The 27,618-nt window shown below is 53.8% G+C and overlaps 1 protein-coding gene across 5 annotated transcripts in view; it reads left to right on the top strand.

Annotated features, from left to right (window-relative positions):
* Positions 1–27,618, top strand: part of TSPAN18 (tetraspanin 18) — a 205,165-nt gene that overhangs the window by 174,079 nt on the left and 3,468 nt on the right. For all 5 annotated transcript variants that reach the window (XM_017858103.1, XM_017858099.1, XM_017858101.1 and 2 more), the window contains 6 exons: positions 5,787–5,859; positions 9,002–9,196; positions 17,183–17,257; positions 18,275–18,373; positions 18,840–19,022; positions 25,708–25,791. In XM_017858103.1, coding sequence (XP_017713592.1) covers positions 5,797–5,859; positions 9,002–9,196; positions 17,183–17,257; positions 18,275–18,373; positions 18,840–19,022; positions 25,708–25,791 — 699 coding nt within the window. In that variant the 5' untranslated portion in view covers positions 5,787–5,796. The remainder of the gene's footprint in view (positions 1–5,786; positions 5,860–9,001; positions 9,197–17,182; positions 17,258–18,274; positions 18,374–18,839; positions 19,023–25,707; positions 25,792–27,618) is intronic.

The following is a 27,618-nucleotide window of genomic DNA, read 5'->3' as shown; positions in this document are numbered from 1 at the left end:
TAAGAACTCAGTGTATGCCAGTGGTTACTATTATTGGCTACCATGCTTCAAGCCCTGTGCTCAGTATTTTCCACGCATCATGAGGAAGGCCTTTTTTTTTTTTTGAGACGGAGTTTCGCTCTTGTTGCCCAGGCTGGAGTGCAATGGCGCAATCTCGGCTCACTGCCACCTCTTCCTCTTGGGTTTCAAGCAATTCTCCTGCCTCAGCCTCCCAAGTTGCTGGGATTACAGGTGCCTGCCACCACCCCCAGCTAATTTTTGTTATTTTTAGTAGAGACAGCGTTTCACCATGTTGGCCAAGCTGGTCTCGAACTCCTGACCTCAGGTGATCTGCCTGCCTTGGCCTCCCAAAGTGCTGGGATTACAGGCGTGAGCCACCGCGCCTGGCCAGGGAAGGCATTATTTTTATCCTGACTTTACAGAGAAGGAATTCAGTTTTGTGCAGTTCAGTAACTTGCCCCACCAGCTAAGCCTGGCAGAGCTGGGACACAATCCCCTGTTGGGTACCAAAGTACTCTTTTTACTCATCCACCCTGCTCTGAAACTGGAACCCAGGCATCCATATTCTCCACCGGCCCCTGGGCTCACATTGTCTATTTTCCTACCTGACTCACCTTTGAGGTCGTGGGAGGCTCTTCCCAGGAGACACATCTCCTTTGATTGCATTTGTCTGGGAGCCCAGCGCTCCGCAAGCCCGGACCATGAGATGTAATCTGCAGTGAATGTGGTACACAATAAATACAGGTAGTCCGTTTATGAGCTGCTGTATTTATTACACCCCTTAATTGCTAAAGAACCAGAAGCAGCTGAAGCTGGATCCTACCCTGGAGAGAAGCTCTGCCTGGGTGGGCAGAGGGAGGGATGGCAGAGCCTGGCCTCCCGCACAGGCGTACTCAGCCTCTCGCTGTTGTGGCTGCTATGCCTCCAAAGGCCCGTTCATCCAACTTAGGGCCTGATAGAGGAAATGGTCAGACTGTCAGATTCCTGCTCTGCCATTTGACACATGAAGACCTGAGGCCAGAGACAGAAAGTGATTTGCCCAAGGTCACACAGCAGTGACTTACAGAGCAGGAGCCTGGGCTCCAGACTCCTAGGCCAGTGCTCCTTGTGTCCAATTCTCTGCTTGAACATCTGCTCCTGGATCAGGTAGAGGCACAGGATCTGGAGTTGGGTGAGTGGTGGTTTTGTAGCCTAGTCCATGCATACAAGCTGTGTGATACTGGGCAGGTTACTTGACCTCTCTGAATCTCAGTGTCCTCATCTATAAAATGGGCATAGTACATCCTGCTTTAGGGGCTTGTGGAGAGATTAAAGGCAGTCAGTTCTGTGGAGCTGGCAGGTGACTAGCCATGAGTCAGTGTTCAATAAATGTTCTTTCCTATCCTCTTTTCCCTTTCCAAAGGGCACAGGTGTCTGAAGATGCATGGAGCTGAAATCAGCCAAGAGCTGAAAAGAGAAATGGGTCAGAATAGAAAGGCTCTGGGGTGCGAGGCATTATCCTGGGTTTCTGATCTAACAGGGAACGGCAGGCCTGTGAGTAACCTATGAAGGCAGAGTTAGGTGTGGACATGGTAAGAGCTGTCCACCTGCTCTGTGCAGGTACAGCGGGGAGCCCTTTACATTGGACATTTTTATAGGTGAAGAAACTGAGGTTCCAAGAGGCTAAGTCACTTGCCCAAAGACGCAGAGGTAGAAAAGGTGATGGGCTGGGATTCAAACTCAGGTGTGTCTGACTTCAGAGCCCATGCTTAGGACCATGCTGGTTAGATGCAGGTTAGATGTTCCTTCTAGAAATCAGGGATGTGGCTGGCAAGTTGGCCTGGAAATGGTATCCTGGAGGACCATTCTGCAGGAAGAGAGTCTGGGCTTGGTGACGAGGGAAGAGCCAAAGGCCCCACAGTCAGGGATGGTGGTTGAGATGCTTAACAACCACTATGCACTGGCATGAACCAACCAGAAGACACGCTGGCCAGACAGCAGGACAGCGATCCCTATGGGTCCCCACTGAATCTCAGCCCTGCCCACTGCCCTCTGGGAGGGCAGGGCCTGGAGAAAGGGAAGGGATAGGTTGTCCTGGTGCCTGCCATCCCAGGCAGCTCTAGGCTTTCAGGCCTCAGGAAGATCTGGAGAGAAGAGTGACCAAGCAGGGCATTAGGAGGGCCCCGTCCTGGGCTGTCCTCACCCAGGAGAGGGTACAACAGAGAGAGGAGAGAGAGGACAGGAGAGCACGGCTGTGGGTTTGAATCCTTGTTGCTCCACTTTCTAGCTGTTGGAGGTAAGGGGGATACAAATGACTAGAAGCATGCCTTAACCCAGCACCAGGCTTCCTGCACACCCTGCTGAATTAACACTCCCTATGTGGAGGGGTTTTACTCAGTCCAAACCATGTGCAACCGTACTGTGTCCCAGGAGGGCACAGCCACGATTCTGCTCCTCTGGGATTCACCAGGAACACTGGCTGATGATGTTATGGTATATATTTTGGTGGGGGCAGTGGTGGATGTCAGCAGAGGCCATGGGATATTATATTAGGGGAAGGCACTGAACTTGGCTCGATGCGGACAGGAGAGGGGAATCAGGGAAGGCTTCCTGGAGGAGGTGATGCCTGTGACGAATCTTAAAGGATGAATAGGAATTAAGTGGGACTGGCGTAGGTGGAAAGGCAATCCAAACAGAAGGGATCAGCATGAGCAGAGGCACCAAGTAAGCCTCAGGGAGATACCTCTGGGGGACTCTCCTTTGATGGTGGTGATAGGAAAGTCAGGGCAGAAATAACAAGAGGTGGCCATGGGGAGTCCTGGAGGTCCTGTGGTCTGCAGGAGGCAGCTTGGTCTCCTATAAAGGTTGGGTTCCAGCAAGAGAAGGCTGTGGTGACATGTACTTTGTGGAAATATCCTTCGGGCAGCAGGGAAGCACTGGATTGAAGGGGAGGTAGGGAGGCCAGTCCCAGCCCAGAGGCTGCAGCCATGTCTGGATGAGAGAGAAAGCCAGGAGCAGGGCTGAGGCTGGAGATGTTTCAGAGACCCCTGTGATAGAGAGGATGGTGTCCGATTTTACTTCTGAAGGCAGATGGCATGTCATGAATTCAGGCCACACTCACTGAAGTAAAGACAAATCTCCCACCCCACTATCACACACACATCATCCTTTGTCCTTCCAAGCTGGACTACCTGGGTTCCAATCTTGGCTTCACCACTCACTAGCTATGACCTCAGACAAGTCACCTCGCCTCTATCTGTCTCAGTTTCCACCTCCGGAAAATAGGAATAAGAATACTAATCTCATGGGTTGTTATGAGTCAGTAAATGTTAAGTATTAGGACGGAGCCGGCACATAGTAAATGCTCAATAAATAGTATTATTTGTAGGGGTGGAGACTTGGGTGGATGACCTCAGGAAAACCCTGATTTTCCCTTCCCCCAACACAATTTAAGAGAAACCCTTGGGGCGCTGTTAGAAGGACAAAGGCTTGGAGCCTGGAGTCCCTGGGTCAGGTTCACCGCATGATTTTCCCTTGCGTTCCTCAGCAGGTAACTTGGTGCCTCAGTTTCCCCCTCCTAGTAAAATAAGGAGGATGTCCCAGGTGGGCTCTCTGAGTGTCTTCCCTTCCTGGCTTTGATGCTGAGTGGCCCCACTTGTGCCTCTCCTGCTCAGCATTTTTCCAAGTTGCAATAAGGACTAGTAGAGCAACAAGGAGGAGGTGTCCCTTTAGGGAGGAAAGCCCTCTGGCCCCAGGGCCAGTGCCAAATCCAAAGCCGATGTGCCTGTCAGACCTTCCTCATGGACTCCAGGCACCTTAGCCATGTCTGCCTGGCGAAGCTCAGCTGGTGGACAGACACCTGGCACCTTGGCAGAAACAATGAGGGGAGGGATGCGAGGCACCACCCCTGAGACCAGGAACCTTTCCCATGTCCACTCCCCACCAGCTGGCTCTGTCTGTGCTCCTCTCTCCATGGATTCAAATGCACTTAAAAACAAACAAGCAAACAAAAAAACACCTGTAGCTCAGACCAAAACACAGCCTGGGGTGGTGCTGTCATCACCGATTAGGAGAGGGGTGGAGTGGCCAGGCAGGTAAGATGAGAGGCAGGCACCGCTCTGCTCCATCTGTTCCTTATGATATGAGGGTGCTGGTCTGGCTGCTGAGGAGAGTGTTGGATTGTGGTTTGGGATGGGGAGGGGACAGAGTTGCTGAGGCCCATTATGTGCCATGGGTCTTGCCACTGCTTCCTACAAGCTGTGTGGCCTTGGACAAATCCCTTAACCCTTCTGAGGGCTGGGCTGATGGAAGGATGTGTGATCATCAGAGTACATACCTCCTTGGTGGTTGCAAGGATTAACTGAGATAATATGTGCAAAGCCCTAGGCACAGTGTTGGACCCCCAAATTGTGGCTACAATTATTACTGTTTTCCCAAATTCATTTTAAATTGACAAATAATAATTGTATATGTTTATGGAGTCCAATGTGATGTTTTGATACACATTTTACTATTATTAATAATAATAAGCCTCCCAGAAACCTTTGAGTCAGACTTAGCAACCTTATTTTGTGGAGGAAGAAGATGGAGTCCAGCCATGTCCTGTGGGAGGAAGCGGGAGTTGCAGAAAGTAATCAGACACCATCTCCCCGACATCCATCCACACCCCGACACATACTGCCAGAACCCTTTGCACCGAGTCCTGTCATGGAGGTATAAACCCCCTGCTGGAAGCACCTGCAGTGCCAGCAGCTCAGGACTGGCTTGAGTTCTGGCCCTGGCCCTTACTAGCTGTGGGACATTGGACATGTCGTTTTCATTCTGAGTCTTGGTTTCCCCACCTGTCACATGGATCTCTAATCCCTGCCCTGAGTGTCTCCTCAGAGCCGTTATGAAGAAAATGTGAAAATAACGAATATGGAATGTAAACATGTCTTGTGCACCTTGAAGTCTGACTCATGGGAGCAGATGCTGTCAGCTTCCCCTGGGGGATGGGGGACGTTTGCATCTCAGTGCAGCCCCGGCTGTGCCTGGCAAGCAGCAGATGCTCAATCAATGTTGGCTGAATGGAATTGTGTTCAGTGACTTTGCTGCCACGGGTATACTTCTAGGTGAAGACAGGAAAGGCTCCCGGGGAGGTGGGATGCTGGAGGTCTCAGAGTGGAGGTAGCCAAGGCTCAGGAAGGCTTTGGCCCCAGAAGTAGGTTTTAGACCCCCAGGTAGGCTGCTCTCCTTTTCCCTGCAACACCCTGTCTCACTGGCACCAAGCAACCGCCCTGGTCTGTTCTGTGGCTGGAGGGTATGTGGGATGGTGGGAAGTTTGTCAGGCCTGGCTTCCGGTCCTGTCTATGGGACCTTGGCAAGTCCCTCCAGGCTCTGGGCCTTGGTTTTCTCATCTATGAAATGGCCAGCTCACACCTGCAGTAGAGCAACAGCGTGAAGCGGGACTGCTGGGCACTTACCACGTGTCCGACGATGTGCTAAGCATGTTACTGTGGGATTTCAGTTCATCTTCACAACACCGCTAGGAGGAAGGTTCTGTTCTTAATCTCCGCTTTAAAGTTGGAGAGAGCAAGATCCAGAGAGGTGGAGTAATTTGCCCAAGGTCACACAGCAAATGAAAGCTGGAGCCAGGGCTAAAACCCAGGCAGGCTGGCTCCAGCATTCTCATCTCTATGATCAGCCTCCATCTTCTTCCAGCCTTTGCACGGGTGGGGCTGGCTGCGGGGACCGCCCTGGGGAGGGACTGGGGTTCTTCCTGGGTGGGGTCCCCCATCGGGAGGACTCAGGTGGCCTTGTGTTTTTAGGTGGAGCACCATGGAAGGCGATTGTTTGAGCTGCATGAAGTACCTGATGTTTGTTTTCAATTTCTTCATATTTGTAAGTATCCTGGGTCTTCCCAGGCCTCTGCTGGGTGGGCAGAACTGGCTGCTGCTTTGAAATAGTCACACTGGGCTAAGTCCCTGGGGTGAGCACAGGTGCCGGTGCTAGAGGCAGGGGTACCTGCCAGCCAGGCTTTCATGGAAGGGGGCCCCCAGCAGTGCCCATCCCACTCTGAAGAGCCCATCTTCTTAGGAGAAACATTTTACACAGGCCCTGGGGTGGGTCAGCCCCTCTCAAAAAGGTGGAGGGGACCTCGGTCCAGCCACTGTCTTGGGATCTGACCCCTCGTGGGAAGTGGGAAAGGAGGGGATGGGAGTGATCAGAGGGCAACAAGAGGGAGCCCCACCCAACCTTATCTCCCCGAGCAGTTGATGGACTTCAGAGCTGGAGGGGCTGAGTCCATGTAGCCACCAGATACAATCAGAAACCTCTCTGGGACTGGAAGACCTGCATTCAAATTCCACTGCTGCATCTTAGCACCTTGTGATTTGAGACACGTTTCACCTCTCTGAGCCTCAGTATCTTCATCTCTTAATGGCCTTCCTCAACAGGCTTTTTGAAAATTAAGCAAGATTAGTTTACAGAGTACCCTGAATGTGGTCAGTCCTCAATAGCTTAGCTCCATTTCCATCCAACCTACGGATTCTGTATATGAAGGGACAGAGGCCCAGACATTCAGGTGACCCACCCACCTGCTGGTGGCCCACTGAAGGCTCTGCTCAGACTCATGGCCCCTCCCAGGAGTAGAGTTGTGGCCCTGCCTTCTTGGACCCCCACAGGCTTTCCTGGTCCAGCCCTCTCAGCCTTTGATCTTAGTACAGCCAAGACCTGGGTGAATAAACCTCCACTCATGTCCTTCAGGGCAGGCTCTTGAAAGAGGGGTCCTCCTTCTGGCCAGGACTGACCATCTGTCTCTCTCTCAGTGTCTATCTTTCCCTCTCTATCTCTATCTCTATATCTTTGTGTCTTTAAAAAATATATACATTTCAGCAACTCCCTTAGTTTCTGTTCCCTACCTTATCATCCTAAAAAGCATCAAGCCTTGCAGATTTGAATTCTAGACCCAAGGTTACCACCTTCCAAGCCGGGTGACCCTGGGCCAGCTCATCCTTCCTCCAGCCCCAGCGTTCCCACCTGAAATGGAGCTGGGCCCTCCTTGAAGTGTTTAGCATACAGTTGTTGAATCCCCAAATCTCCAGCAGCAATAAGGAGACACAGATTTTCCTGGAGGTCGTGTGGGAGACCAACGAGAGAGACACAGGCTGGGCACAGTGGCTCATGCCTGTAATCCCAGCACTTTGGGAGGCAGAGGCGAGTGGATCACCTGAGGTCAGGAGTTTGAGACCAGCCTGGCCAACATGGTGAAACCCCATCTCTACTAAAATACAAAATTAGCCATGCGTGGTGGCGGGTACCTGTAATCCCAGCTACTTGGGAGGCTGAGGCAGAAGAATCGTTTGTACACGGGAGGCGGAGTTTGCGGTGAGCCGAGATCATACCACTGCACTCCAGCCTAGGTGACAGAGTAAGACTCTGTCTCAGAAAAAAAAAAAAAAAAAAAAAAAAGGAGAGAGACACTGCACAGCAGATGGCAAAAATGGAAACCCTGTCGCTGGCCATGCCTGTTAGGTCTTTCCTTCTCTTTCCCCTGCTGAGTCCTTCAGGCGTCTCCACTGGACTGCTGCCCTAAGAATACCTACAAACGTCCCTTGCCCAAAGCCATCAGCTCTCTTCAGCTTGCAGTCCTGCTCAGTCAAGCCAAAGCCCAGCAGTTTTCCTGTTGCCCAGCTGTCAACCCTCACACAGGCCTCTTGGGCCTCCGGTCCTCCCACCACACAAAGGGATTTCAAATACTTTACAGCCTGCAAATCCCATCGTACCAAACTTTGGTTCTTCCCACAACAAGTCTGCTTCTAAAACGTATCTGTGCCCAAGAAAAATGGAATAGGCTGGGCACAGTGGCTCACTCCCGTAATCCCAACAGTTCGGGAGGCTGAGGCAGGAGGATCACTTGAGCCCCGGAGTTCGAGACCAGCCTGGGCAACATGGCAAAACTCAATCTTTACAGAAAAATACAAAAATTAACCAGGTGTGGTGGCACGTGCCTGTAGTCCCAGTGACTTGGGAGGCTGAGGTGGGAGGATGACTCGGGCCCAGGAGGTCAAGGCTGCAGTGAGCTGTGATCCCGCCACTGCACTCCAGCCTAGGTAGCAGAGCAAGACTCTGTCTCAAAACAAAAAAAGTAAAGAAAAGAAAAACGGAACAGATATGTATTGAAATCTGCTAAACGCCTTCTATCCTTTCTTCCTTAGTGCTGCCTTAGGCTGTGGGTGTTTCAGTCTTCTTTTGACCACAAGGAAGCTAAAAGGCTCAGATAGGTTATGACACTTGCCTAAGGTCACACAGCTAATAAGTGGCACAGCTCTCTCTCTAGACTATGCTACCTCTTTCCAAAGATAAATAAGGCACGGAGAGCCCAGGTTGATGGAGACATAAATAAGAAGGCTTTTGAGCCATAGATTTGAGAGAGGGGAGCCCACTCTCAGGTTGAAACCTCACTGAGAGTCCTGTGGGGCACAATGACCATGACTTGGTTGGTGTTTTCCCAGCCCCTAGCATGGGTGGTGCAAACACAGCATAGGGCTCACTCAGAGCATGTTCATGGACCTTTGTTTAGGGTGTTGAGGCTGGAGTCAGGGGGTCTGCGACCAGAAGGCATCTCTCACTCTGCCATGAACTTGCTGTGTGACCTTTAGCAAGTTGTTGCCCCCTCTGTGTGGAATCAGAGGGTTGGACTAGATGACCTCCTAATCCTACAGGTCTGACATTTCAGGAGAAGATAAAATTGGCAAATAGCCTGTATATGATACATTTCTCAGCAGCCTCAGGTAGGGCCTGGGTCAGAAATTGGATTTAGAGGATGTGTGTTGCCCTTAAGGTCACAGCAGCTAGAAAAATTCCAAGCAATTCAAGGTGCGGCTGGGACTCACTGGCTCTCGCTGCAGATGAATTCCTGCCTGGCTCACCTAGTGCTTGACGCCTCCGACCCTGGGGCTGGCTCAGGGGAGTGGTGGGTCAGAAGTGCCTAACCTCCCTTTCTGCCTGTTTCTCCTCCCAACTCCTCCCCTGGCCCGAGCAGCTGGGCGGGGCCTGCCTGCTGGCCATCGGCATCTGGGTCATGGTGGACCCCACCGGCTTCCGGGAGATCGTGGCTGCCAATCCTCTGCTCCTCACGGGCGCCTACATCCTCCTGGCCATGGGGGGCCTGCTCTTTCTGCTCGGCTTCCTGGGCTGCTGCGGGGCCGTCCGTGAGAACAAGTGTCTGCTGCTATTTGTGAGTACCCCAGCCCCCACCTCACCCATGGGTACTCTGAGGGGTGTCGGGGATCAGCTGCAGACTCCCAGGCCCTGCCTGGCTTCCATTCAGACCAGTGCTTCCCAAACTGGGGGCGGGCTGTCAAAGAAGGGATCGTGGAGATGAGCACATCTGACCGCACTCATTCGGTCGTCAATAGTCCTGAAACCCTGAGATGCTCAGCGACTTGCCCAGAGTCCCATGGAGTTGGCGGCAGAGCAGATGAAACAGACGCGAGGCTAGGACCCTTGTAGTGCTTCAGGCTGCCTCTTCCCATGCCTTTGGGACCTGTTTTTTTCCCTGCGGCAGCCCTTCCTCTTTCCCACTTCACTTGGTTGCTTTCCTGCAGACAAGCCAGGGCCCTTGGCTTAACGCACACCTAGTCTGTATTCACATGCCAGGAAACTCAGAATGAGGTTTGTGCCACATAGGCCCACCTCCAGGGGTGGGATGGTCCCCAGCCTTTTCCATTTGCCTTGGTGGCCCCAGCTTCCAGAGTCTGCTTTTTTGCCGGGCCCACGCCTGCAGTAGGTGAGCTGGCCCAGGTGGAGGGAGCCTTGCGTCGAGGTCTGAACAACCAGGCATCTCTCCAAGGCGTGGTCAACTGAGAGCACTGACATTGACCTTCATGTTTTTCCACTTGCTTGCTATTAAAAACTCTAATATATAATTCCTTAGTAACATCGCTAAGATGGCTAGTGGATGAGGCCTTCCCCTTGTAGATATCCAACTCTGAAGTAGGTATGATATGGCCTCTGAAGGTTTCTTAGTCATCAAGTAAATAGCCCTTGAACTCCTGTCATGCGCATGTAGTTCACTGGGTGCTGAAGATGCGTTGGGGACCAGGAGCGATGGTCCCTTCCCTCACAGACAGGCACAGGGGAGGCAGCCGAGCTGTGTGGATGAGCTGGGCAGTGGGCAGGCCTGGTTTGAGTGTACTCCCTGCTCCCTCCCCTAAGGGTGCGGCTCCCATCTAGTGTCTAGTTCCCCAACCTCCTAGAGAGCAGCCTCCCAGAGATCAGCCGAGTCTTCTTGTTGAATGATGGGCTGGCCAGCTCAGCTATAGATCACAGCCAAACCAGACAGGCAGTGCGTCTCTAGTTCTCTAGTCTCCTGGATTCCCATGGGCGGTGGTGCTTGGGGTCTCCACCTGCTTTCCTATGCTCGGTGGGTGGGTCTTCTCTCCTCTAAGAAGTCCTGGACTTGGAGAACTTCTGGGCTGAGCCCAGTCCTGCCACAGGGTAAGTTAAAAACAGCCCTGTTTAGAGAAGTGTGGATGTGTCTGGGTCAACTTGTGGATGCTCCTCGTGTGAAAATTCGTGGGCAGAGTTAAATGACAGGGAGATCTGGGCTGGTTGGCTGGAGGACTCCCTTGCAAAATTCTGTGGATAAGCCAGCACCAGCAGTGCTGGGAGGAGAAACCTAGCACCATACCTCCTCCCCAGATGAGAGCACACTGCACGGCCCCATTCATGTCCCGGTGAGATGCCCCCCCATCCAAGGGAAGTGAAGTCAGCTGCTAAATGAGTGACAGGGAGCCTTGGGCCCATGTGTCCTACAACAGCGCCAACACTACAGACTTCATTTGAAGCGAAACAAAGAAAAACTGTGAGCACCCCCTGGTGGACAGTTCTCTACTGCTTGTCACGGTGCTTGCAGAGCTCTTGGCTGGGGAGCCCGAGTAGACTTTAAAAGGAGCTGGGATATGGGTCCCAGGACACACCCAGCCTCCCTTTCCCCTTCCTCACCTCGGCCCCCAGGGGCTCATTCATTGTTAATGGGCTCGGCTCTGAGGCCAAGACAGGAAGCCAGGCTGGTGTTCTTGGCTGGGACCAGGCTGGGGCAGCTCCAGTCTCCTCCAGTAAGTGGCTGCCTGCAAACCTGCCAGCCACCCGAGGACATCCTCCCTCCCATGCTATGGGAGACAGGACTGAGACCCAGGGATAGGAAATGTGTCCACGATCCTCCCGAGAGAGCTGATCCTGGCTGCCAGGCTGGGGGCCCTTCGACAAGGCCTGATGGCAGAACCTTCCCCTCCCGACACCGTCTCTCCCTTTGTCCCCCTTCCTTCTGCCTATCTCTGTGTAGCTCCCTTTCTTTCCTCTCTGCCTCTGCCCTTTCCATCTCTGTCCTTTCTTTTTTTTTGACAGGGTCTCAGTCTGTGGCCCAAGCTGGTGTGCAGCGGTGTGATCTCGGCTCACTGCAGCCTCAACCTCCTAGCCTCAAGCGATCCTCCCACCTCAGCCACCTGAGTAGCTGGGACCACAGGCACATACCGCCACACCTAGCTAATTTTTGTATTTTTTTGTAAAGACAAGGTTTTGCCATGTTGCTCAGGCTGGTTTTGAACTCCTGGGCTCAAGAGATCTACGGCTCGGCCTCCCAAAGTGTTGGGATTCCAGGCGGGCACCAACACACTTGGCCTTGTCCTTCTCTTGATCTCTGTTTTTATTCCTAGGCCCTTTCCTTGTCCCTGTCCTGATCTCTCCCTTCCCCATTTCCCTGTCTCTCTCTCCACTTCCTCTGCTTGCCCTCCCCTCTCTAAGGCCCCACCGACACAAGCCTGGGGTCACAGTGTGGGTCAGAGGCAGAGGACGCTTGGATCAAGGTCTTCTGGCTCCCAGACCAGGGCCGTCCACAGGCTCCTAACCTGGAATGGACTCCAAAATTTACCTAAAATTATGTGCAAAATGTTATGGCAGAGCCTGTTTATGTGTGTTGTATATACGTGGATTGTGTGCATACTCGTGTATTTGCATGTGTGTTGTATGTGCATGTATGTTGTGTTCTATTGTGTGTGCTTATGTTTACATGTGTGCATTTCTTTGTGCATGGGTGTTGTATGTGCATGGGTGTTAAGCATGCATGGGTGTTACATGTGCGTGGGTGTCATGCATGCATGGGTGTCGTGCGTGCATGGGTGCACATATGTATGCATGTGGACATGTGCCTGTGTGTGCACATGTGTGCTGTTTGTCCATGTGTGTTGCCTGCATGGGGGTTGGGGGGTTCTGTGAGTATTTCCAGAGAAAGGCCCCAAAATTTCTGGAAGGTTTTCAAAAAGGTTTATGCCCTAAAAAATAAAAAAGCCCACTTCTCCCTTCCTGGCTGAACCTGGACCTAACTGTGTGGTGGTTCCAACGGAAGAGGGCATGGAGCCTCACCCCCAGCAGCTTCTGGGATCCTTCTAGAAGCCTTTCACTGCCTTCCCAGCCTGTTGGAAAGGAGAAAAGGCTTGTCTTGAGAGGGGCCAAAAGAGTGACTTTAGTCAGTCCAGGAAACCTGGCTCAAAGGCTCGCAAAGCAAGGAAGCCTTGAGATGGGGCTGAGGGTCCCCTTCCCTCTGCTCTGAATCTGAAGTCCCACAGGACCTGGGGCCAATCAGTCTAATGACCAGACCACCCTGTGATCAATTTATCTATCTAAAGATCCATTTTTCAAATACTTGCATTGATCAGTATGATAGCACTCACATGCAATAGGACAATTTCAGCCTCCTATTGAAAATTTGTGGCATCCCTTTTTCCCATTTGCTTACCTTTGAGTATTTCAAAGATTTTTTAAGCCAACTTATTTAAAAATTCTAATTTTAAAAGTATTTTATAATGAAGGCAAGCTCAACTGGAAAAAAGAACAGCAAAAAGAGATGAGTATATTCAAAAAAGATAAATGAGCTGAATTGTACATGCGGTATGTAAATTTGGTAAATATTTATTAGACAGGGGAACTGTGAGCAGACATTGCCTATAAGCAGATGGGTTAGAAAAGCCTGGAAATATTCCCAACTAGGCAACATAGCAGTTTCCTCCCCTTTGCTAATTTTTCCATCCTAGGGAAAGTGATGCAAATTAGAGGATCAGGAATGGCTGACAATTGTGTCCTTAGGCAAATGGAATGCAAACTCTGGGAAAGGCCTTGATGAGGGGAAGCCCCAAGAATGTCTGGGTCCAGGGGAATTCCCCAAAGGACTTTAACACTGGTAAACTGTCTTAAGCAGGATGACATTTTCATGCTGGAGAAGGGCGAGTTGGCAGAAGTGACATTATGACTGCCGTGGGCACCGCGGCCTTGCACTTTGATTCACACTCCCACATACTCAAGTCACGCCCAGGCCCTGTGCCTGGGAAGGCCCACTTCCTCCAGTCCACGGCTTCCCAGGTTTATTTTTATATCTCATCTCCTGATGCTTCAGCTCAGTGGAAACTCCATGAAGATGGGGACTGAGTCTGCCTTGTATGCATTTATTTGCCAATACCTAGCACAGTGCCTGGCACGGAGCAGGTGCTCAATAAACAGCCCTGGAGCCAAGGAACAGAGAGGAGGTAGTATCAGAGGTTTGGCTAAGTGCATAGACTTTGGAGTCAAAAAAGCCCGGGCTCCAACTCCTGCTCTGCCATTTCCTGGCTGTATGACCTGGGGCTGCTCACTTAACCACTCTGAACCTTAGATTCCTCCTATATAAAATGAGGATAATCACACTTCCTTCCCAGCAGTAGTGTTGCGTTCATGAACCAGTGGGAAATGCATGTTTTGCTTTGCTCTGTTTGTGGGATGCCTAAGCACTCTATAAATGGGGAACTAGAAGCATTGGTGCTGAGCCTCAGGAGGCTTTGCAGGCTGTGTGGAAACCGTAAGACCTCAAGGCTCCCGCGGCTTCCAGGGTAACATGGTGATGAGAGGCTGTGTTCCGCAATCAGAGGTCTTGGGGTGAAGTCCCAGAGGTACTACCCACCAGCTATGCCAGCTTGGGCCAAGTACTGCTCCTCTCGGCCACAATCCCCTGTCAGTAAAATGGGGGTGTTGCCGATAACAGCATCTGTCTCAATAGATGAGAGGGTTTGATGAGATGATCCATGTAAGATCCACAGTGTCTGGGTAGCAAGGACTCAGCAGGTAGCTATTGCTGTTTTTCCAGAGCCGCCCATACCAGCACTTGTCTTCGGGAAGGGTGTGCTTCCTCTGGGCTCTAAGTAACCATCTGAGCAGCTCTCATGTCATGCCAGTCTTGCGAGAAGCACTGCACCTGCATTACCTCGTGGAAGCGATGCGTAGTCATCCTGGACGGCACACACACATCCCAGAGTGACAGGCACGCAGAGTGCATGAGGCTTGCGATCTGCTTCATCCATTATTAATCACTGTCCAGGCGGAGGCTGGTGGGCACGCCAGCTCCAGCTCATTGCCATGGATGGAAACCATTTCCGCGGCTGCTCCTTGCCAGCCTGGGGATCTGCCAGTAGCTCCAGTGAGAGGACAGAGGGCAGGGAGGGGCTCCTCATAGAGGCCCCGTGGAATGGAAGCGGATGACCATCCATCACCAGTCAAATGGAAGTGCCAGGATCCCTGCCAGCAGCCTCCGTCACTGTCACAGGGGAGGTGAGGCTGCAGAGGCAGAAAACACATCACTCAGCGGCCACTGAACCCAGAGCCCCCCATCCTCCTGGAAATGAGAATTGTCGGAGTGGCAGAATGGACCATGGGCATTGTGACCTGGGGCACGGGAGGCTCCCCCCGCCCCGCCCTCATCACACTCTGCTCTGATTGGGGAACTCTGCTCCCTGACCTCAGCTGGAGGTCAGCCCCCTCTTCAGGGAGCACAGGAGCATCTGGCCTGGTGTCCCTCATCCGGATGTGCCAGGCAGGCCACCCAGCAGACCCTGCTGACCTGTGGAGGCAGACTCCTGGGCTCAGAAGAGACAGTGACAGAGCAATGCCCGAGCCACACCCTGCATCAGGGAGCAGACGCAGCCTGGCTCTCTGAAAAGGCAGCGGGGCCAGGAGGGAAGCATTCTCTCTGCAAAGCTCCGAAGAGCTCTGCACCTGTGGAGTAGTCATTTCCCTTCTCCAGCTGCGGCTTCCTCAACTTCGAAAAGGGGGAAACTACACAGAAAAGAGACCGTGAGAACAACGTCCGGTGCCCGGCAGTCCCCTGTGAGAGCAGAAGCCTATGTCGGAGCAGCTGGAGCCCAGTGAGACCTCAGGGGTTCAGGCGCCCACGGTGCATCTGAGGGCTGAAGCAGACTTGTTGTGGTGGCTGGGGACAGAGGCCAGCCAGCAAAATGCAGGAGTGAGGAGTGACACATCCCTGCCGCAGGCTGGCTGCTCTGCTGAAGCAAGGGGCCCTCCTTAGGTTTGGACATTTAAAACAACTAAAACCCGCCTGCCAGGCCTCAGAGATGTTTTATGTCCGTGCGCTGAATGGACAGATTCTACAGCCCTCCCAAGGCTCTCACTAAGGTGGTCCCCGGCCCATGCAGTTTGGAGAACCCTCAGGTCCTCTAGAAGTCAGCCGCTGTGGGTACTGGAGTCAGGGAGAGAATTGGACTGGGGTCTCCCTGGGGTGGGGATAAAGTGACAGAAATCTTCCTCTGACCACAAGAGGCACATTCCGGGAGAGAGACGCCTAAAGGTATTGTGAGCAGCCCACAGAGCATCTGCGAGGAGGCCAGTGCATCACCAGGAACCAGGCCTAGGAGGTCACAGAGGAGCCTGCTCGTGGCCCACATTCGCTGCCCCTCTGCACATGAGAGCCCAGTGCCAAGCTCAGCTTGGGCTCATTTCCAATAGAGGAAACGCTTTCAGATTCCTCGTGATTCCCCACAGGGAACCCCCGGAAGTGGGTCTCCACATCCCCATTTTTCTGGCAAGAAAACTGAGGCTCGAAGGGGTTTGTTTGAGTGATTGTCCATGATACACGAGGACAGACAAGGCGGGCCCTGAGGTGTCCTGACTTGAAGCCCAACACCCTTTGCCTCCTTCCAGCCTGGCCCATCAGGGGCGGGCAGGCAGTCCTGATGACTGGGACCCCAGAGAGCAGGTCTGGCCGCTGCCTAGGTGCCTGGGAGGGCATGGAAGAACCAGTCTCTGTGTGTGCCAGGGATAAAGTCCTCTGCTGGTGGTTTCCAGGTAGGGTGACAGTGGACTTTGTCAAGGGCACCAGCTATGCTGAGTAATGAAGGCAAAGCCAGTTTCTTCTGTTGACAGCTCTCAGCCCAAAGGAACCCACACAATGACCAGGGCGGGTGATGTGGCAGATCACAGGGCCTTCGTTGAAGGCGAGTGCTTCACCCTGGGCTCATTCATCCATCTAAGAGTCCTGCGTCAGCACCTGTGCTGACCCAGACATCCGAGCAGGCAGCGCACTGAGTGACAGCCCCTGTGCTAATGCCGTGCGGGTACCTCTGCTGGGCACTGTGGTGTGGGGGAGCCCAGGAGAGGGGCTGAGGCTTCGCCTGATCTGGAGAAATGCAGAACTGGTAGGCAACGAAGGGCAGTGCCTTCCTGGCAGAGGTAACACAGCCTCATTCGAGGTCCCCGAAATGAGAGGCACTGTGGTTCATTCAGGGAACATCACATTCAGTGAGTACAGCAGAAGCCTGTGTTAGATAGCCAACTCCTGGCCCCTGGGTGTTGAGATTTGGTAGTCATACCACCTTCCCTCCAATCTTATTCCTTGGATTTTGGCTGAAGGTTAATGTGACCTCCCCCCTTCCCATGGGAACCAGAGGCAGTGGGGCAGGGAGAGGTGGCCCTGGGGCTGGCAAGGTGGGGAAATCCAGCTGCAGATCCCCAAGGCACTCAGGATTCTCACAGCCCGTACAGCCCACACAGAAGGAAATTTACCCAGAATGGGCTCAAACGGGTTTCATCAGCGATCTCCTTCCAGGGCGGCTGAGTAGGGTTGTTCACGCTGCACACTGTACAAGGAGCCTCTCTAACGGTACCATTTGCATGGAATGTATATATTTGTTTATTCTTCTCATATTTTGATCTCAATCCTGTTGACTCCAAGGAGGAATCACTGGTGTGTTATGAAAAATGTCTGACTGATAGCAGTGGAGTGTCTTAATCTTACAAAATGAGTATAGTGCGTCACTGGTGTGACAGGTGGACGACTGCATTGGCCAGTGGCCGCCCCGTCCCCTGCCTGCCCTCTGGGCTCACAAGTCTGTTCCTCTCCCTGCAGTTCTTCCTGTTCATCCTGATCATCTTCCTGGCGGAGCTCTCAGCAGCCATCCTGGCCTTCATCTTCAGGGAAAATGTATGTACCAGGCTTTCCTGCTATCAGCAAGAGATTGGTGGCCATTCAGGTCTGGCTTCTCCCCTCATTGAAGGGTCTCAGAGAGTGGGCAGCCCCTCATCTGGCGCTTCCAGCCCAAGTCATGGCCCCACCCGCCTAGCAAGGCCCCCCCAGGCCAGAGAGAGACCCCAGTAAGCCTGTTCCTGCAAGGGCTTTTCTCTGCTCCCAAAGCATCTGGTACAACCCCATAAGAATAATCAGAGAGGCTATCCCAAGCCCTGGAATGTAGGAGCACAGGGCAGACTGCTCTCGGAGGAGGCCAGCTGCCTCCCCTGAGTTGACAAGAGCCAGGCAATAGCCAAAGGGAGACTGGGGCGGGAGAGGGGGAAAGATGAGAGGGGAGGGGGGCAATGGAACAGGAGACACAAGATGGCCCTGGGGTAGAGGAGGCAGGCGGGGAGGGTGGTCAGCACAGAGCAGAGGAGGAGGCCACCACAGCCTGTGGGCAGACAAATGTGCCCAGATGATCTCCTCTGCTAAGCACCACCCAGGGCCCTCGCCTTTCGCTGCAACAGGAGGGAAGGAGAATGTTTTGAGAGAAACTGAGAAGGACTCTTCTCAAAATTGATGTACAAAGACTTCTTGTCTGGTCCTGTAGCTTCTTCAGGGCCTGGGACCCAAGGCGTCTGCTTGGCTCTGTCTGAGGAATAGCTCAGGGTGGAAGGGGTGGGATGAGGGGCAAACTCCCCGCCCAGATAGGCCCTCCCTCTGGGCAGAGCTGCAGGCGGAGCGAGGTCCTCAGCATGCCCTGACCTCGGCTCCATGAGGTGTGCATGTGTATAGCCTTCCTTTCTACCTTGGGGGTAAGGAGACTGCCCCAAGTTGGTGGTTTAGGAGAATCCCAGGGGGCCTGGTACCAGGATGCAGAGCCCCTAGCTCTGATTCCCCAACTCCCAAGCAGGTGGATGGAGAGATGAGGGAGGGTGGGGGCCGCACCCAACTGCCAGGCCTCAGCCCATCTTCTCCCTCTGCCCCCAGCTCACCCGAGAATTCTTCACCAAGGAGCTCACCAAGCACTACCAGGGCAATAATGACACGGACGTCTTCTCCGCCACCTGGAACTCAGTCATGATCACAGTGAGCGACCCCCCAAAAAGGCTGTGAACATTCAGAGCCACGATGCCCAGTGTTCACGTGCCCACGCCAGGCATCAGTAATCAGACCTGGCCTTGGAATCAGGATCCATGCAGCATTCCAGGCACACTTGATCACAGTCCATACTTGGGATGAAACCTGTTTGCTATCCCTGTCTTGGCTCCCCAAGCAATGGTCATTGTGATGATGATGATAACCAGAGCAACTGTTTATGGAGGGCTAAGTGCCTGGTGAGGTAGGAATTGTTACTACCACCCCATTATAGAGATGAGGACATTGAAGGCCCAGAGAAGCTGAGTGGTTTTCTCATGGTCACACAGTGGGGACAGGTGGAGCCAGCCCATGCCCAGTCTTCTGATGCCACTCCTTTGCAGAGGCTGTCGTTCTCTGTCCCTGCCGCTGTGTCCTTCTCCTGCCCACCAGACCCTTCTCTGGGATCTCCCCCTAGTTTGGTTGCTGTGGGGTCAACGGGCCTGAAGACTTTAAGTTTGCATCTGTGTTTCGACTCCTGACCCTGGACAGTGAAGAGGTGCCGGAGGCCTGCTGCCGGAGGGAACCCCAAAGTCGGGACGGGGTCCTGCTGAGCCGAGAGGAGTGCCTCCTGGGAAGGAGCCTGTTCCTAAACAAACAGGTACCAGCCCTGCTCTCCAGACAGGGGAGTGAGTCTATCGGGACTTGGGTGGCCAGAGCTGGGTGGGAGGTGCTATCACCCCAGAGGGTCCGAAGCTACCCCAGAGGGTCTGATTCCCAGAGGGAATCCCAGGGAACTGTTGGCTGTGATATGGGATGCCTGCACCTGAACAGGGGCTGATGGAGGCTCCGCCCAAGCCCCTGAGATCCAACCAAAATGGGGAAGGATGACAGTGGCAGATGGTCTGAGGCTGGAGTGGGCATTTGGGCTGGGGCTAAGGGGTAAGTAGGAGTTTTCCAGTGTTTCCTGAGTTTCTGATAATGCAGGTCCAAAGGGAGGGAGGGGGAGAGAACAAGAATTACACAATGGGGGGCCCTTCTTAGCCATGCACGGTATTTTGGAGGAAGCTCTCATTTGCCGTGTGGGGCTGCCCTAAGGGAGCAACGTCTCCTTGACCTGACTCTCCAAGGTCACAGAAGCTCCTAGACTTTTCTGGTTCTCTTGCAGCCTGTGGACTTCCCCTCAGCCTTGGAAGAAACCCTTTCTCTTCCTGCATGTGCCATTTTTAGGGAAGACGAGGGCCTGGATTTGTGTGCCTCCTGCCCGCACTCCCGCGCGAGTTCACAATGCCCTTGCTCTTAATTCCCTTCTTCCTACCGACCTTTCAGTGTGAGTGTGTGACCAGGCGAGGCAGGAAGAGAGTGAGGGAGAGGATGAGGATGATCTAAGCCTGGGCCCTGGGCCCTTGCTTGAGTAGGACTTTAACGAGAGTCTCATGGAGAGTTCCAGATGCAAGACACACAGCAGGGGACAGGAGACAAGGCCTCTGTTCCTTCGAGGCTCATGATCTCAGAGGAAGTGCAGGATGAACAAGCAGCAAACAAAGGAGAAGTAATCATTTCACATGGTCATGATTGCTGCGAAGAAATAACACCCCACAGATGAGGGGCTAGAATGGGCCTTGGGCGGGGGCTCAAGGCAGAATTTGCAGAGTCCCAGAGGAGGTGACAGTGAGCAGAGGCCTGGGTCCTGGGGCTCTGGCGGGCCCTTTCCAGCCTCAGCTCTGCCCCAGGAACTCAGCCCCTCTGGCCCTGGCACCTCCACATGGATTCCTGAGGCCCTGAGGTCCATATTCTTTCTGTCCCTCATCATCCTGCCTTCCTGCACTGGGGGAAAGAGGCTCAATAGAGAAATGAGGGCCCTGAGTTGAGGCCACTGTGGACGTGGGGCAGAGAGACCTGCCATGGGGAGCAGCTGCAGGGTGGGGAGGGGAGTTTCAGGCTTCCATGGCAGGTAGGGATGGGCTGTTAACTGCTGCGTTGCCTTCGCCAAAACACCTTCTCTGGACTTCACGTTCCATACGTTGGCAGAGGCTGCTGGCTGCCCCCTATGTTCCATTCACCCCCGCTGCCCTGGGAAGAGAATGGTTATCACACCCCATGACCACCAGCTAGAGGCTGCACTTCCCAGCCTGCCTTGCAGCTAGACCATGTAACCGAGTTCTGGCCAACAGGAGGCGAGCAGAGGTGATTTGTGCAACTTCAGTCGCATCCTTAAGAGAAAGTGCTGTGCCCACCCCTCCTTTTTTCCCTGTCAGGGATTTGGCAGAGGGAGGTGGCCCCTAGGATGGCAGAGCATCCAGAGACAAGGAGGCTGGGCCGTGGACAGTCCCATGGTGCAGTGTGACCACCGGAGCACAGGGTTTTATGTGAAAGACCAGTGAATTTCTCACTTGTGGAAGGAGCTGTTGTTTGAGATGCCCGTTGCCAACAGCCAAACTTAGAGCTTTCTAATGCTACTTGTAAGTTTTTAGGAGGCTTCCCATGGGCCCCATTCTGCGTATAAGATGTGCTTCCCATTTCTGGATTCACCCTCCGTTAGGATATCTCCTTTCCTCCCTGAGCATGTCTTCAAAATCGGAGCTCATCAGGGAGGTCCCTGCACAGCCACGTTCCTTCTTTCCAGTGACTCTGTTGTTCCTGAGGATCTGAGATTGGCTCCTGGGGTTTCTTTGCTGAGACGTTCACGTCCCTCCTGAGCACTTCTTCCTGTTAAAAACCTGCCGCGGTGGGACTGTCTCTATTTGTCTTTTCTCCAAAGCCCCTTGCTTAAAGCCCAGGATGCATTTTTATTTATTTATTTATTTATTTATTTATTGAGGCTGAGTCTCGCTCTGTCGCTCAGGCTGGAGTGCAGTAGCACAATCCTGGCTCACTGCAACCTCCACCTCCCAGGTTCAAGTGATTCTCCCACCTCAGCCTCTCAAGTAGCTCGGACTACAGGCACATGCCACCACACCCAGCTAATTTTTGTATTTTTTGGTACAGACCGGGGTTTCACCATGTTGGCCAGGCTGGTCTCAAACTCCTGACCTCAAATGATCACCTCCTTGGCTTCCTAAAGTGCTGGGATTACAGGCGTGAACCACCGTGCCCGGCCCCAGGATGCATTTCTGACTTTGCTGGCAGGTCCATGGCAAGGATGTGGGAAGAGTTGAGTTCGCTGTGGGGGTTGGGGTGGGGGTGAGGTGTGCAGGGATACATGGCGTGGCCACAGGGGCATCCTAGTTGCTCTGTGGCCCCCTGGTCCACATTGGTGGTGGACCTGGGTAGACAGGGGGCTTTTACACTGTGCCAGTGAGAAAGGACAGCAGGTAAGGCCAGGGTGATGGCGGTAAAGACAGACAGGTGTGTGGATCTGAGAAATGTTCAGGAGGCAAAATCTACCAGCCTTCGTGATGGGTCCTCATTGGAGGAGGGGCAGGAGGAGTGAGTGAGTGACTGGCTTCTGGTTTGGGGAAGATCTTGCATTCAGTCTAGGGCATGTTGAGTCTAAGAAACCTTTGGAGGCCAGGCACGGTGGCTCATGCCTGTAATCCCAACACTTTGGGAGGCCGAGGCTGGCAGATCACCTGTGGTCAGGAGTTCAAGACCAGCCCGGCCAACATGGAGAAACCCCATCTCTACTAAAAATACAAAAATTAGCCTGGCATGGTGGCATACGCCTATAATCCCAGCTACTTGGGAGGCTGAGGCAGGAGAATCACTTGAACCCAGGAGGTAGAGGTTGTGGTGAGCTGAGATCGTGCCACAGCACTTCAGCCTGGGCAACAGAGTGAGACTCCATCTCAAAAAAAAAAAAAAAGGCTTTGGAACAGCCGAGCAGAGGTACCCAGCGGGCAGTTGGCTGTATGGGGTGGAGCTGGAGGGGGTTGGTGCTGGAGATGTACATGTGGGAAGCACTGCATGTAGGTGACCATTGTGGTGGCAACTGGGCCTGGCTGCCCCTCGTCAGATTAGGTGGGGGGTGACTGTGGGTGGCAGCAGGGGGCGGGGGATGTGCCCACCCAGCAGAGAGGGAGGATGGCACTGGCAACAGCCTACATGGTTAGAGAACTCATAGTCTGTGGTGGCAGGCTGGGAAGGGGCTCCCCGCCATGTGTCTCACCGGGTGGTGACAGGGGAAACAGTCATGGGGCAGAGATGGTGGGAGGCAGTGAAGCAACCTCCAGGTGTGTAGATGTAAGCTCTGAGCTATAGCAGGGCCTGGCCCACAGGAGGGAGAACCCAGCCGCCCATGCCAGCCCCCTTTCCCTTTAGAACAGAGGAAAGACGGGGAATTTGGAATCCCCCTCAGTGTAAATCCTGGCTTCCCTTCCTCGTGTGTGACCTTAAGCAAGTTAGCCACTGCTCCTCCCTCCCTTTTATTTTGGGTAAAGTGCAGGTAAGACCCCTCCTCCCTGAGGGGCTGTAATGAGATCAAGTGGGAAAGAGCCCACGAGGCCCTAGCAAAGTTGTCAAGAGGGCAGACACTCAGCGTGGGTGGTGGTGTACCGTCCATGCCCCAACCTCCCCAAGGGTGTCTCTGTTCCTGGGAAGCTTCCATTGCCAACCTGGGCTGCTTGGTTGAGTCCAGGGGCCTGAAGGGTCTTTGGTGCCAAAGCCTGATAGGGGAAGATGAGCTGTCAAGGCCCAGGTGCCACAGAGCGGGGCTCAGCTTCCCTCTGTTGGACAAGGTCCCCAGCTTCTTGCCAGTTTCCCCGGGTAAGGCATCTCAAAATCAATTTCATGCTCCAGAAGAGAGATGCTGCTTCTCCTGTCCCCTTCTGGGGTGTGTGTGTGTGTGTGTATGTGTGTGTGTGTATGTGTGTGTGTGTGTGTGTGTGTGTGTGTGTGTGTGTGTGTGTGTGTGTGTATGTGTGTGGGTGTGTGTGTATGTGTGTGGGTGTGTGTGTGTATGTGTGTGTGTGTGTGTGTGGGTGTGTGTGGGTGTGTGTACGCGTGTGCATGTGAGACTGTATTGCAATAACACTAACGCTATGCTCAGACACTTTCCACCACTCAGGATATGCTGAGAGAGCGGCACAGAGAGACAGTAATCCTTGGTAATCCTAACAGGGATTGAGATTGAGAGTTTGCTACTTTCCAACACTCTTCCTAGTGCCTTACCTGCAGTATCTCATTTTATCCTCACAGCAATCCCATGAGGTAATCTACATGGCCCTATTGTATAGATGGGGCAACTGAGGCATAGAGAGAGGAAGTAAATAGCCCAAGGTCGCACAGCAAGCAAGTGGCAGCGCTGGCTGGGACCCCAGGCAGGCAGGCCCCAGGGCTCACCTGTGTAACCATTGCCAGCTACCACTCTCCTGGGCCATTGCTGTTCCCTGTCTGGGAAACCCCTCAAAGAGCTTCACAAACCCAGGGTGTGTGCTGGGGCTGCAGGATGTGGAATGATATGCCTGTGCTGGTGAGCACGCGGAACACTGAGGATGATGGGAGGGCCGAGGCGTCCCCTGCCAGGGCTGATCCCAAAACGATGCAACTTGTCTCTCTTTCCTTGCTTGCAGAGCAGGTTAGTTTTTTTGCAGTTATAGTTCTGCATTTTAGGGTTCTAATGCTTCAAAATCGCTTAACAAAGGATTTGGGGCTCCAGCATGGGTATGCTGGCAGATCTGGGATGGACCCTGGGCCTCACTGAACAGATGGGCCAGCCCTGAAGGGACCCCCAGCCACAATGATGTTCTGACCTGGCCTGGGGTAGGGACTCCTGGGTTGCCCTTAGGACTCCGTCCCAGTCATACAGCCCTTTACTGGGCTCCCAGTGCCACAGCAGAGACAAGGCCTGAAGGTTCAATTAAGATCTTTTCTCCTTGTTGTCATCTCTGGGCTTGAGGTCTTTCAAAGCCTGGCCACGCACAGCCTGGTCACTAGAAATTACCTTGGGCATCATCCTATAATGCTGATTCCTGGGCTCCACACCAGACCCACTGACCCAGTGTTGTGAGGCGAGGCCTTGGGATCTGCATTGCTAACCACTTCCTGGATTATTCCCATGCACACTCAGTCCCAAGAGTATCATGGACCCAGATCGTTGTGCTGGTGGGGTCTGTTTCTATCTGGGTATATCCCGTGTGCTCCATGGGGCTCCAGGGAGGGCTTCTGGGGGCCTTCCCGGCCCAGCTCCTGGTCAGCCTCCAGGCAGGTACTAGGACACCACCTGGCCACTAGTCCCAGATCAGGCCCTGCTGTCCACCTGCCTGGGTACAGCCTCAGTCCCCCTTTTGGCCAAAGGGGCTGGGTTTCTGCATGATGGACAACAGAAGTGAGTACGCGAGCACCCAGGAATCCCCGGTCTCAACAGAGCCCAGAAATAGCAACCGTCACCCAAAAAGGGCTGGGCATGATCTCTCCACCCCCACCTGGGGACTTGTTCCCTTGCAGGTTCTCGGCCTGGGCCCAGAGAATATGCAGGTTCCTATAAAGGAAGGAAAGTTCTCCCACTTTGAAAATATGTGTCATTCAAAGCAAGTACCATGCATCAGTCTCTGTGGTCAGCACTAGGGAGGGGAGAGTTATGAACATGAAGATGACTGAGGTATGAGGTGCTCAGGGTCAGAGGGGGCAGCAGCCATGGACTGGCAGCTCCTGGCTTGGCACTGGCTTGCTTTTTCTCTGTCTCGCCACGCCCCATTCCTCTCTATTTATCTCAATCTCTATCTGGATCTCGATCTCTGTCGCTGTCTCAGTTTATATATATCCAGGATTGCTTAAGAAAGCAGTAAGAGCATGGGAATTAACTCCAGAGCCTGTGGGCTGGGCTGGTTCAGAAAGCTGCCCGAAGGAGGTGGCATGCGAGCAGGGATTTGAACGCTGGGCTGTTTCCTTGGGGAAGTGGCTGAAAACCAGAACTCCTGCAGCCAGGCAGGTCACGAGGAACAGTAGGGGAGTGGGTGTGGGACAATAGGGAATGGGGCGGGGGGATCCTGCGGACCCCAGGGAGCACCTGTTGCATCCGAACAGCAGCAGCTGCTGATGGTGCTGATGTGAAAAGGAATAGCTCCCCTTATTGGTTCTTCTGATTTCTCCAGAGGTTCAGATATTTATGGGAAATTTCCCAATCTTCCAATCACTGTAGTAGCGACATAAGACATGGCCTGCACACTGTCAGTTCTCTGCCTCACCTTAGGAGCCGGGTGGCAAGGATGGTCTTTGGTGCAATGCTGCCAAGTCGCTGTTTCTGGGTCTCCTGCCCTGTACCCCCTCCCCACTGTCCTGTCTCAGCAGCCGTGTGATAGGGTGAGAGCTCTGGGGGACACCTGCCAGGAACCCTAGTCCACATGCTGACTCTGACTCCCGGACTCTCATCCCTGGCCATAACTTCACCTCTCATCCCTCCCTCCAAGGGCTGTTACACCGTGATCCTCAACACCTTTGAAACCTACGTCTACCTGGCCGGAGCCCTTGCCATCGGGGTACTGGCCATCGAGGTAAGTAAAGGCCTCCACTTCTTCCGCTCCCCAGGATGAAGCCTCACTTGGAGCCTAGGCAGATGCCCCCAGCCTCCCTCCCTCTTCATTTCCTTCACCTGGGACCCAAGGGGCCCCCACTGTGGGCACTATGGGGTGGTAAGTCCGGCTGTGTCTCTGCTGCCTGAGAGTCATTCTTGAACTCTGGAGGTGAAACATGGGAGCCAATGGCCCAGAAGTGGGGATGGGCAGGCCCTGAATGTCATACCCACTCCCTCCCACTCTCTCCCACTCCCCCATCCCCATCCTCACCTCCACCCCAGCTCCATGGTCCAGAGAGATTTCACGCTTGCGGAGGCATCGGCACAGCTGCTTTGAAAGACAGGCTGCAGCCCGTGGCTGGAGATCAGGCCTTTTCTCTGTGAGGTGTTCAGGGCCTACGGGGCCTTACGCATCCATTACGGTGGTCTTAACCTCCTTTATCTAAGGGCCCCTTGAAAGGTGAGCTCCTGCAGACCATTTGCAACCACCACTAGGTGGCGCCTCAGCCACAGGGAGGAGCGGCCGCCTCCCATCTCTGTCCTCTGGGATCTATGCCTGCTGCTCCTAGGGGCTGGACAGAGCGTTGCCCACACCTAACCAAACCCAGGAAGGGGCACTCTGGGGCCTCAGCCAGTCCTCGGCCTGCGGGGGTAGGAAGTCAGGCAGCCGGATCCTCAGCTTCCCCCTCCAGCACCCTGGGCACCTGGCACCGTGAACTTCGCCTTGCCTGGTTTTCCCACTGTGCCTGCAGCCCACCGAGTGCAGTTTCGTGGAGGCTACTGGGGATGGCGGAGAGGGAGGGGTCATTTATTATTCATTCATGTATTCAACAAGCACACATTGAGCCCTACTGTGCACCAGCACTGTTACAGTTGAACAAGTCCCCTCATGAGAGGCAACAATGAACACGATAAATCTGCAGCAGGGAACTCTCAGGAATGTGTCCCATGCAGGAAGAGCATGGGCCCTAGAGTCCGGCTCCCAGCTCCGCCTCGCTCCAGATGCAGGATGTCTGAGTCACAGTTTCTTCATCTGCAAAATGGGCTGATCACCCTGCTCCCAGGGCACAGAGGAATTACAGATGATGGGGATGGCATGCCGCTGGGACTTAGGAAGCAGCATCCATATACTTGATCTGCTGCCTCACTCCCAGCCCAGCCCATGAGCCTGGCTGGCCAGCCCCATGGGAGGCAGAATCCTGCTCAAGACGGATACCTTTACATGGCCCCGTCCCAGCAGCCCCTCCCCACCCCAGTGAGCCTCCTGGTGATTTGGCCATGACCTGTGGTCTGGGGACTATTCCCTCGGCTACTTGCAGTGAGCTCTGGCCATGGGGACATCAGCAATTCTGGTCAGTCCGTGAGCTAGGGTCTCCCCGCCCCACCACCCCAGGCCCTCAGCCAGGTGTTCAGGAATGGAGCGCCTAACTCCGGGAAGGGCTGCAGCTGCTTGCCTATTCATAGCAGTCCTGGTAACCTTTACTGAGCATCTTCTAGATAACAGGCACGTTACATCATTAGGTAGTTGCATTACACTTACATCTCACCACCTTCCTGTGAGCTGGAGGGGAGCCTGCAGGGGTTGTGAGCATGGGCTCTGGGGTCACAATGCCTGGGACTCAAACTCCAGCTCCCCTGCTGGTGGCTATGTGACCTCAGGTAGGTTACATACCTCCCAAGAAAGCACTTACAACTGTGCCTGGCACATGGCAAGCTCTGGATACATAATGAGGCCCAGTGCAGGGAAGTACTTTGCCTAAGGACACCCCCTGGTATGTCAGGGAGCTGGATTTGAACCCAAGACTCG

This window comes from Rhinopithecus bieti, unplaced genomic scaffold (genome assembly GCF_001698545.2).
Source record: "Rhinopithecus bieti isolate Rb0 unplaced genomic scaffold, ASM169854v2 scaffold_46101, whole genome shotgun sequence".
NCBI lineage: Eukaryota > Metazoa > Chordata > Mammalia > Primates > Cercopithecidae > Rhinopithecus > Rhinopithecus bieti.
The sequence above is the reverse complement of the archived record's forward strand: the minus strand, read 5'-3'. Positions and strand labels throughout refer to the sequence as shown.